Genomic DNA, 13,640 nt, shown 5'->3' on the forward strand with positions numbered 1-13,640 from the left:
GAGTATAAAAATAATACTGGATGATATGTGCAAGAAGCAAAGCACTTTTTATTCAATTGTCACATGCGTCAAACAGCCAAAGTTTCGGGGCCACGCAGGGTCCCTTCTTCTGGGCGACATAGTGAAACTATGTCGCCCCGAGAAGAAGGGACCCTACGTGGCTACGAAACTTTGGCTGTTTGACGCATGTGACGATTGAATAAAAAGTGCTTTGCTTCTTGCACATATCATCCAGCGCTGGTGACTTCTATTATGGACTCTATCTGACACGGCGCCATCCGTGTTGTCACTTCAAGCACCAACCTCTCATCCAAGGTCTGTACGCTGCATGGAGCGCAGGTGATTTCGTATTATCGATTAAAAATAATACTGAACACAACATGGGAACAGTGAAGGGGTAGCAGTACAAGAAAAGAGTGACTGCTGGACAGAATGGAAAACAGGGGTGCAAATGTTTCCTTACTGAGAGGGTGCTGAGTGGGTGGAAGGGAACATGATCAGTTAAAGCTGAACTCCGGGCACAAAAACTTTCATTTAGTCATACTCCTCATACCAGTCATACTGGTATAAATCCACTTTTGTGCACTAAATGCCTTAAGGAACCCAGATATTGCAGAGGTGACATCCTGCATATGGTTGATCTGGTTATACCATGTTATTTAAAAATGTTTATATCTGTTTTTATTTGTAACATTTGTAAAACTTTTTGATATGCATTTTCTTTGCACATAAAAAAGAAACAGCAGGCGCCTTTCCTGGTGCAAATAATCCTTTTATTTGTTTAGAAAGATTAAAAATGTTAAAGGAGAATTATGGGGTTAAGGCTTTTCCCCATAGTTCTCCTTAGGGTAACGGGAGGACACAAACTAGCGTCCTCCCGTCATCCTAGGCTCAGTATACCGCGAGCTGTAGCTCGCGGTATACTGAGACGCCGCAGTATACCGCAAGCTACTGCTCGCGGTATACTAAGCCGCCGCAGGTGTAGCGGATCCCGATAATTATGTCTGGATCCGCCCAGCTTCGTGAGTGACAGCTGGCTCTGCCTATCTAGAGGCAGAGCCAGCTGTACCCGCCCCCTCCCCCGTCCGTTCCGCCAGTCAGCACTGGCGTATCGGAGCGGCGCATCCACCCCCTCCCCTGTCACGGCAGAGAGCCGTGACAGGATCGAGAGGTGAGCGAACGCCTTGTATGTGTTCGCTCACCTCCCGATCTACTGAGCCGACCTGTGACAGTCTCATTGTCACAGGTCGGCTAGAACTATGAGGTGAGTGAAAAGCACTTACCTCATAGTTCTCCTTTAAATGGTACTCACAAAAGAGGTGGATAAAATGAGCGTTGGACATACATCTCAGGATACATGCAGATTCCTAGCAGTCAGAGAAAACAATCCAAATATGCTGCTAGACCAGCAGAAACAAGCTGACTCAGCTGAACTCGTTTTCGGGGAATTTCCCCTTCCTCAGAGCTGGCTTTGCACATAGCCTGTGCAGAGTGGTCGGAGGGCTTCTGCAGACCCCACCCAGTACAGGCTGCCTGCAGAAATCTACAGGAGGGGGCGGAGACAAGACGAGTCTTCCTGCATGAGGAATGAGAGCAGCAATGACCGATCTTTATTACAAGAGGTGGCGGAGAAAAAAACAGTCACCCTGCACAAGCAGAGAGCAGCAGTGGTCGGTCTTTATTACAGGAAGCTCCAAGTCTCACCCTGAAATACTGCACAGATCTGGAAGAAATACAAAAAGCTCACCAAGATTCCCGAAGAATGTATATGACTCTTCAGTCAGCTTTAAAATACATAGGTGGCCTATTTTTTCTTTTTTTGCCCCATGTTGTGATCCAGTCCTGGACCTCTCTGCAGGCTACCTTGACATTAAAGTAGATCTAAAACCTAATTGGGTGACATGTAGTTTGCTATAGTACTGGGTATCATAAACAATTGCCTGCAGATCTTTAACCAGATTTGATCAAAGATTTGACATCTGCTTGTCTGGCTGCTATCACTGGGTCTTCATGTTCCAGTCTCAGCAACTCTTCAGCTAAAGTACATTGTAGGTGTAAACCTTCTCATGATGGCCAATGTAGGTGTGCAGAAAATCTGCCACCAAACCAAAACTATTATCTGTTTAAAGAGAACCTGTCACCTCGCCCATTCAGGGCAGAGTAACAGGGCCTACTAAGCTAAAGCTAACCCACAAGCACCATATACTGCACTCATCTCTTCTTCCTCACAGCCGACACCACAATGCATGGCGTGGGAGCATGGGGGAACAGGTGACATCACCATCTCCATCATGTGGCAGTGCTCTGGGCTAGCGACTGAGGGTAGGCCCATAAACTGCTTCATAGGAGAAAGTCACATGTTTTCCCAATTGCAGCAGCAGCCATGATAGAGCAGTGAGAGCTGAAGATATGAGCATTATGTGGTCAGCAAGTTGGCTTTACAAAGACTGTGGTTTATTCTGGGTGGGCAGGCAGGTCCCAACTACCAAAACCAAAAAGAAGCAAGCACATATTCAAACCAAATCAAAATCACAGCAGTATCGGAACATAAGGTAAATAGATCCCCATGGGGTAACATCTTTGTATGAGTCAGTGGCCTACCTTGGACTACGGAGATGTTTTTTAAGGCTATTGAGTGCTCCCAGTCTTTGAGGCGTAGGTCCTCTGTTACATTATTTATGAGAGCCATTTCATGTTTCAGCTGTTGCTCCATCACGATATGAAGAAGTCTCATTTGCCTGGTATCTTCGGTAACATTGGTTATAAGACCTTGAAGCTCCAGTATCCTAGAATGGTGGATTCCTATGTCATAGGAGTATGTTCCATTGAGGGCGTTAAATGTCCCAAACATGTCGCTGATTTGCTCACTAAGTCCCTCCACTTTGGTCGAGAGGTCCTTCAACATGGCGTCATGGTGGCTCCAGATGTATCTACTGCCGTTGACCTCTGTGTGCAACTTGTACATTTCTAAGTTGTGCGTGTCGCTTATCTGGTTGAGGCTGGCGCCAAGATTGGAGACAACCGTGTCCGTTTGGCTGGCCATGTTCTGGACGCCGTTAAGGTTATGCTCCAGTTTCTGTAAGGATTCTGTGAGCTGAAACAAAGAGTCCGAATGATTCTGGAAAAGATCCTGAAGTTTCCAGATATGATCCATGAAATCCCCTTTAAATGTCAGCTGCATGATTTTAAACTGAAGATCTCGGAAGCTCTCGTTTAACCGATTGACGTTGCTCATTAGTACTTTCAAGTCTTCTGGGGAACTCTGGGGTCTTGAGACTGGAATAAAATAAAGAAACATGAAGGTCAGAAAGACGGTATAATGGACACACAATGTCTTGTGGTATGTGAGAGTTTCAATTGTTTCATGAAATACTGAACACATGTGACCTTCTCTTGATTTCCCAATGCTGATTAGTGGGTAGCATTAACTGAAACTGAATGTGTACTGCCCACAGAGGAAAGAAATAAAGGCCGTGTTGAAGATAAGGCATCATAATGTTCCTCTGCTTGCCTGTACTCCTCTGGAGCTCCCCAAAAACCAGAACACCGGCTTTAAAAATAATGGTCATAGGCAGTGCTCAGTGCCTAAAGGAGAATTATGAGGCGAGGGATTGTCACTCAGCCTCATAATCTGAGCTGACCTGTGACAATGAAACTGTCACAGGTCGGCTCAGTAGATCGGGAAGTGAGTGAACACATACCGTCGCTCGCTCACTTCTCGATCTATCCCCGCAGAGAGCCGTGACGGTCATCACGGCTCCCTGCAGGGATTCCCTCCCCCGTCCCCTGTCCAATCCTCCAGCACTGACTGGCGGAACGGACGGGGAGGGGGCGGGTACAGCTGGCTCTGCCTCTAGATAGGAAGAGCCAGCTGTCACTCACGCAGCTGGGTGGATCCAGACAGCATTGTCGGGATCCGTTCCGGCTGCGGCGTCTCAGTATACCGCGGGCTGTAGGTCGCGGTATCCCAGATAGCAAGCAATTGAGCTGCAAGCTTGAAAATGACTTGCTAAACTATTGCAGACTTGCCAAGCTTCACAATGTTGTTGCACAATTACAGCAAGTCTGCATTGCAAGTCTCCAGACCAGCGAGCTTGCAGAGCTCTTGCTAAGACCTGCAGGACTCTTGCTGTAGACTTGCCAAGCAAATTTGCTACAAATTCAAAAAGTGTCAACTAGAACTTGTGCTGCGAGTGTTCTGCAAGTCTACAACATGCCAGGAATGTACGCAGCAAGTTAACAAAATTACAACTTAACCCTGCCACAAGTTTGTAGCAAGTTATCCTTGCTATCTGGGATACTGAGCTTTGGGTGACGGGAGGACGCTAGTTTGTGTCCTCCCGTTACCCTTAGGAGAACTATGGGGAAAAGCACTGACCCCATATTTCTCCTTTAAGCATCCAATCCTCAGGTATCATGAACACGGCCAGTTGGGGGCATACCTAAGCCCATGCAAATACCGACTTTCAGACAGTCAGTATTTACATATGATTTTGGAAATGCTGTGGGGGAAAGAAGGCAGGTGACAAAGTAAAGAATGAACCACCTTATGGTGTATTCTCTTCAACATACCTACTGCCGAGAATCCCGAAAATCCTATGCAAATACACATTTTTTGAATATCAAAATTTGTTTGCCCCCACACACACAACAAGCCACTACCTGGCATGCTCCAGATTGGTTATTAGGTGCCCAGACACAGACAACATGCAACCCAGAAGTTCAGGTTTTACAGAAGCTCTGCTGCTATGGTGTGGGAGGTATAGTGACGTATCCAAACCCCTAAAACTGCTCATTTCTGAGGACTGGATGCTCAGGTGCTCAGCACTGCCTTGGGGAGGAGGGGTTAAAATTTTTATTTTTATATTGTTTTCTCTTCAATACTATCTTTACTTTGTATCTTCCTTGGCCAATGCAGGTGCACTTTAAAAAGAAAGTGCGATTTTGCATTGTCTGCTCTGCAGCCAGTGGTGGACAGAGTCACCAAACAGCCCATGTCGGAGAGCAATTTTTGGGCCCCCAAAATGAAGTACTGGCCAAGTAAAAATATTTACTGTACATCAGTTAACAGCTTTATGGAAGTTTGTCATGTCCAGGTCTATATGACAGTGGGAGTGGCCCCATCACCCATCTGACCCACATCTAGTATAAATTTGCCCCTAAACCCAAGAACAAGAACGTAATATATATACGGCTGCTTACTAGCCCTCACATGTGGTATCTCCGTTAGTTTTTTGTAAGACTTTTTGTCCATTATTGTCACCTAATGATCCTGCCAGTAACACACTTCCTAGGACAACTCACTCACTGTACTAGAACTGTTGTAATGTTCCGAAGATATTAGCACATATGGTGAGCGCTTTATGGAAGCAGTCCGCGCGCAATACTTTCTTATTAAGAGCCTTGTAACCCACTTTTATTAAAATGAAGGTTGAAGCATCCACATCGCATACCCTCGCAGGGGTTGTTCAGCACAGCACGCATGCACTGCTTGCCAAATGGACATAAGTTCAGCCTCCCGGCTTCTACTCTCACTGTCTGGCTGTTTCGACCCATGGTCCTTTGTTTCTCTTCAGACTAGTCCTCACTTTAGTGCTGTCCCATACATAAATTGTGGCCCTCAGTCTCCTGGCTCTCTCAGCCTCACTAGCGCTTTCAGCCTCCCTGGCTGTCTCTCATGTGCCTCCAGCATGCACACGCCAACTGGCTCTACTCTGACTTCTGGGTGGAGTGCTCCTGACTCTTGGACATTGACCTTTCCTTTCTCCCAGATGGAGCCCTGAACCCTAGCCAGCACCCTTACCATAAGGGCTGTGGACAGCTGTGCAATCAACAAGTTCTGGTCACTACAGAAACATGGACCCCGGAATGGAGATCCCAACCCTCCCATTTCTCTTTGTAATCTGCCGGTTACAGGATCCCAAACAAAATCCAGAACATCTGTAAAACCAGCTCTTTCTCTGTAAAAACACTTACTTCCAGAAACCCCTGAGCCCCTCTGACTGAGAGTCCTAGGTGATTATAATACCAAATTCCACTGTAGGATTGCCACACAATACCACACTATGGAGGAGCAATGTTGTCCCCCTAGGACAGGATGTATGTTAGGACTTTGGGACACCTAGCCTTCTCTTCCTTTCCATAGCATGTTCTGTGGTTCCATTGTTTGAGATTTCAGTACAGCATTGCCACATGACCAGTGGTGTAACAATCGCTATAGCGACCCAGGCGGCCGCTATGGGGCTCGGGCACAGGGGGGAATGTAAGAGGAGGCGGGGCTCGTCTATCAAAGAGGAGGCAGGGCCCGGGGACGGAACAGGAATCGGTAAAGCAAAACAAACGACAAACGCACTCAACAATTTGTTACCAGTTAAAACAGGAATCGGGGCCCGGCGACCACAGAGGCAGACAGCGCTGACAGGTAAGAGATCTCAGACCCTGCAGAGCCCACTATAGAGAGTCTATGGTGGGCTCTGCAGGGTCACTCTCCGGTGGGCTCTGCAAGTGGCATAACTAGCAATCACGGGGCCCCATACAAAATTTTGCTATGGGGCCCTGTGATTTCTAGTTACGCCCCTGCACATGAATACAGAAAGTTGGGAGCTTACTGGATTTCTGGCATGATCAACAGATACTTTTTTTTGTCTAACAGATACAACAAAACACTTTCAAAGGTAAATTTAACGGAACAACAGGGACTAAATAAGAGAAGTACATTGCTAAGGTTTACATACATTTTAAGTCCCAAAGGGCCCTTGTGCAGCTGCATGGTCTGCTCAATTGGTATGTCCAGTCTGTCTACAACATCGTGATTTTTATCCCCCTAAGACATACTGGCTGTAACATATTAAACAGCCAATGTGTCGCATTATAAGTAGTGTTTCATCTATTCTTCGATCACTTAGTAACCAGGCCTAACACCAAACACTTGCTGCAAGTCCTATAGTCCTTGACATCTCCTTCTTTGAGTCTCGGACCAGAAATTCATTTATTTCTCTGTAGAGCCCTCTAAAATGTCGCTATTCAATTTAGAGATACCTGGACTGTAACCAGTCTAGATACTGATTATACAGAGCTCTGCATTCTATAGGTGTCCCTGAGTCTGCTGGATTGATTGCTCCTCCTGTTGCTGAGGAAAAGGGAGCCTTGGCATACAGTGAGGGAGGATCCACCCTCAGGTTATGACTATGCACCTGGCCCTAGCCAATCCCTGAGTAGGATGACTCAGAGGCATGGTTGAGGGCAGGTGATAAAAGGTCTGGGGACATTGTGGAGCTCTCTCTTTCCCCTAGGGGCCTCGCCCTAGGAGGACTGTGTGTGATGCAGAGCAAGCAGCCTGGGCCTCAGCACATGGCAGGTGCTGAGGGGCCTGGAGGCCTAAGGATACACTGATACTTCACTGGGCCCATACACGTGGCAGGTGTTGGGTGCCTTGTTCTAAGAAGATACTCTCATTTAACTGGAGTGCTCCTTGGCAGTTGCAGATGCTGAGGGCACAGAAGTTCCAGATCCTAAAGAGGAAAATACCTGATGGAAGCTGGGTCGGGGAGGAGTCCGCTTGTTGAGGGGTACCGCAGAGGAGCTGGTGCGAGCGTCCGTCTGGGACCCACAAGGGAGATCCCACACCCTATTCCAGGTATCTGTTCACAGTACTACTACTACTACTACTATTGGTCCCTGGGACCAGATCGCAGTGATTTCGGCCTTAGCGGTTGCTAGGGGAGAAAGCTGTCCTCAGAAGTATTTCCAAATGGCATCCTACAGATCCTAAACCCTCTCTCTCCTATTGATGTTGCAAATAAATACCCTAAAAAAGACCCTAAGACTCGAGCCGTTCTGTCCGTGAGTGTTGGTGTGCTGTTGCTGATTAAAGGGGAATGGCAGCTGGATCCAACAGGTAGGAGAACCTATTTCAATATTCAGCGGCTCCTTCGGGGGTGAGCGCTACATCTCTAATCGCGGGTCCCTCTGGGGGAAAAGTACATTCAGGGTCACTTTGGGGTGTACTTTGCTCTGAAGCCAAACGGATTAGGTTATTTTAGTTGAGAATGAAACACTCCATAGATAGGAAGTCAAGCTATGATTTCTGAAGGAACACGCTGTCATAATACAAAACAGGAGTCCCGGGAAGAGAGCTCGTGGACCGGCGCCAGGCGCAATTAATATATATATATGTTCTGTGGTTTTTGATGGAAGGTAGAGAAATTTGTCAACGGGTCTACTCCGAGCTTTCGCCGGTTTCTTGTGAAATATAAGCGCGGGAGGTGCAAAGTGTGGGCACTTCATACTTTACTTATCGTATCTCCTCTTTAAACACTTTCTATTGTTTTCAAGTGAAATGAATACGTTATTACCACATTTCTGGTGCGATGAAGGCCGTCTGTTTTCCATCATATTAGAATGCTCCCCTGTCTTTTTTTTTAAATAATGGTGTGTCCTTATCTCCGAGATGCTGCTGGTAAACATTTGGTCCAAAGCTGTCACTGGGAAAATTTTAGCACCTACTTTGAGATAGTTTTTAAAATAAATATTATCTTTCTGTCGTTGTATCGTGAAGGGAACCGTGACCTGACCCTAATGTAAAAGCAGAATCCCAGTAAAGACTTGGGATCTCAGTATCTATGCTCCACACAGAGGTCCATAGATTCGTTCTCTGAATAGTGTAGCTGTCCAGCATTTTTTGTCTTTACAAAAGCCCTCCCCTCCCCACCCCCCAACTTAATTCTCCCCTGAAACAAAGCTTAAAAAAATAACCACCCCGACCCTAACACCTACTCTACCCGGAAACAAAACCCTAATAATAAAACATCCCTAACACTCAATCTTCCTCTGAACCGAGCCTTAACCATTGATCATCCCTAACACCTAATCCTCTTTTGAACCAAGTCCCAACAATAAATCACCTCTAACCCTAACACTTAATCCTCCCCTAAACCAAACCCTAGCAACTGTTTAACCCTAACAATTAATCCTACCCTGAAATTAAACCTAACAATGAATCACCCCTAATACTTAATCCCTCCCTGAAGCAAGTGCAAACAATTGGTCACTCCTAATCCTAACACTTAATCCTTAAACCAGGTCCTAACAATAAATCACCTCTGGCTCTAACACCTAATCCTTCTCTAAACCAAGCCTTAACAACGAATCCCCCCTAACACCTAAAGTGACACTAAACTGACACTGTCCTTCCTTCTGGAGGGGGGCTACTTTTGTTCCCCACGGTCCCTGTGTGTGTTGTAAAGTAGTCACCGCTCCAAGGTCGTTCCCAGGATGGACTACAATCTCATGTTTAGTTTTATCATTTGTATTGAGATTGTAGTCCATCCCGGTAGCGAGCTTGGAACGGTGACTACTCTACAACACACACAGGGACCATGGGGAACAGACGTATCCCCCCTCCAGAAGAAAGGATAGTGTCAGCACCAACTCAGAGATGATTGGAGGGTCTACAGCCGAGTGATACACAAATAAGACACATTGTTGTTCATAGTTAAGGGACTTAAATGTATTTTTAAGATTTAACTCCTGAGTTTAGTGTCACTTTAATCCCACACCGAACAAAGCCTTAACAATAAATCAACCCTATCATTTAGTCCTACCCTGAGCCAAGCCTTAACAATAAATCCTCTCTAACCCCTACACCTCAGCCTCCCCCTGAACCAAGTCTTAACAAATAACATCTAACCCTAACACACAATGTTTCCCTGAACCAAGACCTAACAATTGTTCTTCTCTGACTCTAATGCCTAATCCTCCCCTAAACCAAGCTTTAGCAATAAATCACCTCTAACTCTAATCGCCTGACCTCACAAATGCGCTTCTTGAAGAATGGTCCAACATTCCCATAGACACACTCCTAAACCTTGTGGACGCCTTCCCAGAAGAGTTGAAGCTGTTTTAGCGGCAAAGGGCGGAGCCAACCCAATACTGAACCCTACGGACTAAGCCTGAGATGCCATTAGAGTTCATGTGCGTATAAAGGCGTCCCAATACTTTTGGCAATATAGTGTACATACAGTATATATATGTGTGTGTTATTACATGAAGGATAGTGTGATAAACCCCCCTCTGCTTTTCGTTTGTCTCGGATTTCTTTGTCTTTTGAGAAATGGCGTCTCCTTCTTATCTCATAGAAGCCGTTTCTAAACTCTCGCTTTGAAACTGTCTTCACCTTTGTCTAGAAACTTTCTAACACCTATTTCTAGATACATTGTAAGATAAATATTATGTGGAAGTCTTTGTACTATTCATTGTTCCATCACACAACACCTTGTTACTAATGATATGGGATGGGGGGGAGATCACGATGAAAGATTTTTTTTTTCTGGTTTGAAAATGAATCTTTTTTTAAGTCGACAAATATTTAAATAAAGTTGAACTCCGGGCACAAAAACATTCGGTTTAAATAAGTTCCTCAATTGCTACAAAGGATATACTGTAAATCCCCTGTGTGTCCCAGTTATCTTCTTGTAAAAGTAGTAGTGACATCATCACTGTGCTGTACATAGATCTGCATGTTCGGCTGAGCTGAGGTGCAGAAGGACTTCGACTCAGCCGATCCAACATCTGGACAGGCTGAGCCGAAGCTCCGGCAGCTCACTCGCTGCCGTTCGCCCCTATTCACATAAGGGCCGAACGGCAGTGAGTGAATAGCCGAATGCTGCCGAGCGGCATTCGGCTCAGCTATTCTGCTTGGTACCTCCGTGGTACCAAGCAGAATAGAAAATAAGTGAAAAAAAACCCCAAAAAAAACAAGTAGAAAAATAATTTTAAAAAATGTTAATAAATAGGAGAATTAAAAATAACAGTTTTTATTGCTAAGTGGATCTCTGATAAATACCCGATTTGTCCAGGTGACCATTATCTCCAGGACTAAAAGTGATGGGAGATCTTACATTTTTAGAAGTGCATGGGGTTATTCCAAAGGGGACGCCTGTTCTGGAGACAACTTTCTAAGAATTAGGGTTTCCCCTAACTTTGAAGAAAAGCATTCTCACTTCCTGTTGGAGGTGAAGGGAAATCTCCCCAAAAAGACAAATCAGCAGAACTAGGCTGGCAGGGGTTTCAACCCTTTTCTACTCTAAGGCAATTACCTGTGTAATTACACTGTTAGCACATGTCCATACTTAGGGGTGTCCATGCATAATCACTTCCTGCGGCCGGGAGGGCGGCTGGTGTGTGCTGGTGATTATGTCCAGGGGGTGGGAGGGTTGATGGGGTCCTGGTAGTGCACGGCCCAGCTCAGGCCAGCGTCCCGCTCAGCTCACTGACATCACTGGTTGCCAGGAACTGGGTGGGATGCCAGTGATGACAATGGTTGCAAAGACCTGGGCAGATGCCTCAGCTCCTGGCAACCAGTGACATCACTGCTTGCCATGAGCTGGTCAGACCGCTGGGCAGGTTGCTAAGAGCTGGGAGGGGAGAGGTGTATGGCCCTTACACATCTCCCTGTTCTGCTCCTAGCAATCTGGGACACTTTGGCCAGAAAGGGCAGAGCCTGCTGCCCCACCACCTGGCTGAAAGAGGGTATCTGCCAACTGCCTCACTATATATAGACATAATGAGGCAACTGCCTCATTATATAGACATCCCTGTCCATACTACATGGTACCATGGAGGATTATATTAGAACAAGGTGGTTCTACAAATGTTGACACCTTCCATCTTGGTGGACACTCAACATCTACCTTGACACACTCCATGGTGATTCGATAAAGGTGACCAAGTTACCCCTGTGGCTATAAATACTGGGGAACGTTCCTGACACGTATTAGAGGTGAGAAAACCAGTTGGATGACTGGAGAAACATCTTCAACTTTATGCAACAAGTCCAGTTGAATTTGACTATCTACTATGTATTCCATGACCTGGATATAAGAACAAAACCTTTTACAGCAAAAAAGAAAGAAAAGTAACCCAACACATCTAAAACGTAACTCAAACACAACAAACACATGTTAAAAAGATGTGCGGTTTTAATCACAGGGGTATAAATGGGCCCTAATAACGTCCTGTCTCCCCAGATCTGGTTTTGATTTACAGCCGATAGTCCGCTGTCGGTTTATTTCCATGGTTCAGATCACGAGAAGCACAGTTTGTTTCCAACTGGGTCATCTCAGGAGGAAAAAAAAAAAGAGGTTCAGAGAACATGACTGGTGCACATATAGCTGTCTCCCTCCCTTGTTCAGGAGTATTTGGAGAAAGGAGAGGAAGCACGTCCAGCTCACAATCTTTAATGTTACCGGGCAGAACGCCAAAGCTACATAAAACTAAAATAGTTTGGATGTGTTATGTGACCGGCTGAAGTTAGTTTAACCCCTGAAGAGAGTCAACCAGAGATCAGCGAGCCGTCTTCAGCGCTACACAAAATGTACTCAGGAAAATAAATCACTGAAAAAGGTAATAAAGTAATAAATAGAGAGAAATTAAAGGAGAACTATGAGGTGAGTGAAAATCACTCATCCTCATAGTTCGAGCCGACGTGTGACAATGAAACTGTCACACGTCGGCTCAATAGATCGGGAAGTGAGCGAACACATACTGTCGCTCGTTCACTTTCCGATCATCTCCCTGCAGAGAGCCGTGACTGGAGGAACGGACGGGGGAGGGGGCAGGTACAGCTGGCTCTGGCTCTAGATAGGCAGAGCCAGCTGTCAATCACGCAGATGGGGCGTTTTTTTCTCCCCCCCCCCCCCCCCCGTTACCCTTAGGAGAAGTATGAGGAAAAATACTGACCCCATAGTTCTCCTTTAAGAAAAAAAATGGATTGTCCATGTCATCCTTTCTCAACTTTGTTACCCCACAGTGACCCTTCAAATGTTTTTCAGGCGTCGGGGAACCCCTTCTATAATTATACCTACATACCTTACAATACAGCAGGGTCACTGAAATGTAAGACTTTTGAAATGTAGGAATAAACAATGTAATGTACCTAGAATAATTGGCTCCCGCACCCGGGTGACACCATTGGAGGGGTGACACCAAAATGACTGACAGTCATTTTGGTGTCACCCCCTCTGAAAAGTCGGGCACTCGGTCATGGACCGAGAGCCCAACAGTTTCGGGAGAGAGGAGGGGACCCTGCAGGAAATCCCTTCTCCCGCCGGGTGACTGTCCCCTCCTCTCCCTGCGTCCATCACCAACATGGCCACCGGCAGGTATCAATAAGATCGCCGCGTGATGATGTCACAACGGGGTGTCACCCGGCAACCGCTCTGGGTGACATGCGGCCTCGGGATGCCCCTGCTCCCTGGGCAAAGTTTTTTTCTACAACCAATGAAATTAATTGCAGAGAAATAGAAATGATGGTGTCCTTTTACATTAGTGGTTTGTGAAGAGCCCCCTTACAGTGGTGGTGAGTTTAGAAGTGCCCTCTTTACATTAGTGGTCAGTGTAAAAGTGTCCCCTTATATTGGTGGTCAGTGAAGAACAGGTGTAAACACAGAGTCTAGTTTTTGGAGGAACACTTACAGAAAATAAGGTGTTCCTTACATAACTGCCAGGCTGTGTGGGGTCTCAGGAGGGCTGTGTGGGGTCTCAGGAGGGCTGTGTGGGGTCTCAGGAGGGCTGTGCATGGTCTCAGAAGGGCTGTGCAGAGTCTTTGAAGGGCTGTATAGGGCCTCAGGAGGCTGTGGGAA

General features: G+C 46.2%; 1 protein-coding gene across 1 annotated transcript in view; it reads right to left on the minus strand.

Annotated features, from left to right (window-relative positions):
• SCARA5 (scavenger receptor class A member 5) overlaps positions 1 to 13,640 on the minus strand; it is a 202,323-nt gene that overhangs the window by 107,770 nt on the left and 80,913 nt on the right. Inside the window, exon 4 of the mRNA XM_018568477.1 lies at positions 2,602 to 3,276. Within this exon, the coding sequence (XP_018423979.1) occupies positions 2,602 to 3,276 (675 nt within the window). The remainder of the gene's footprint in view (positions 1 to 2,601; positions 3,277 to 13,640) is intronic.

This window comes from Nanorana parkeri, unplaced genomic scaffold (genome assembly GCF_000935625.1).
Source record: "Nanorana parkeri isolate BGI_ZX_2015 unplaced genomic scaffold, ASM93562v1 scaffold1192, whole genome shotgun sequence".
Classification (NCBI taxonomy): Eukaryota; Metazoa; Chordata; class Amphibia; order Anura; family Dicroglossidae; genus Nanorana; species Nanorana parkeri.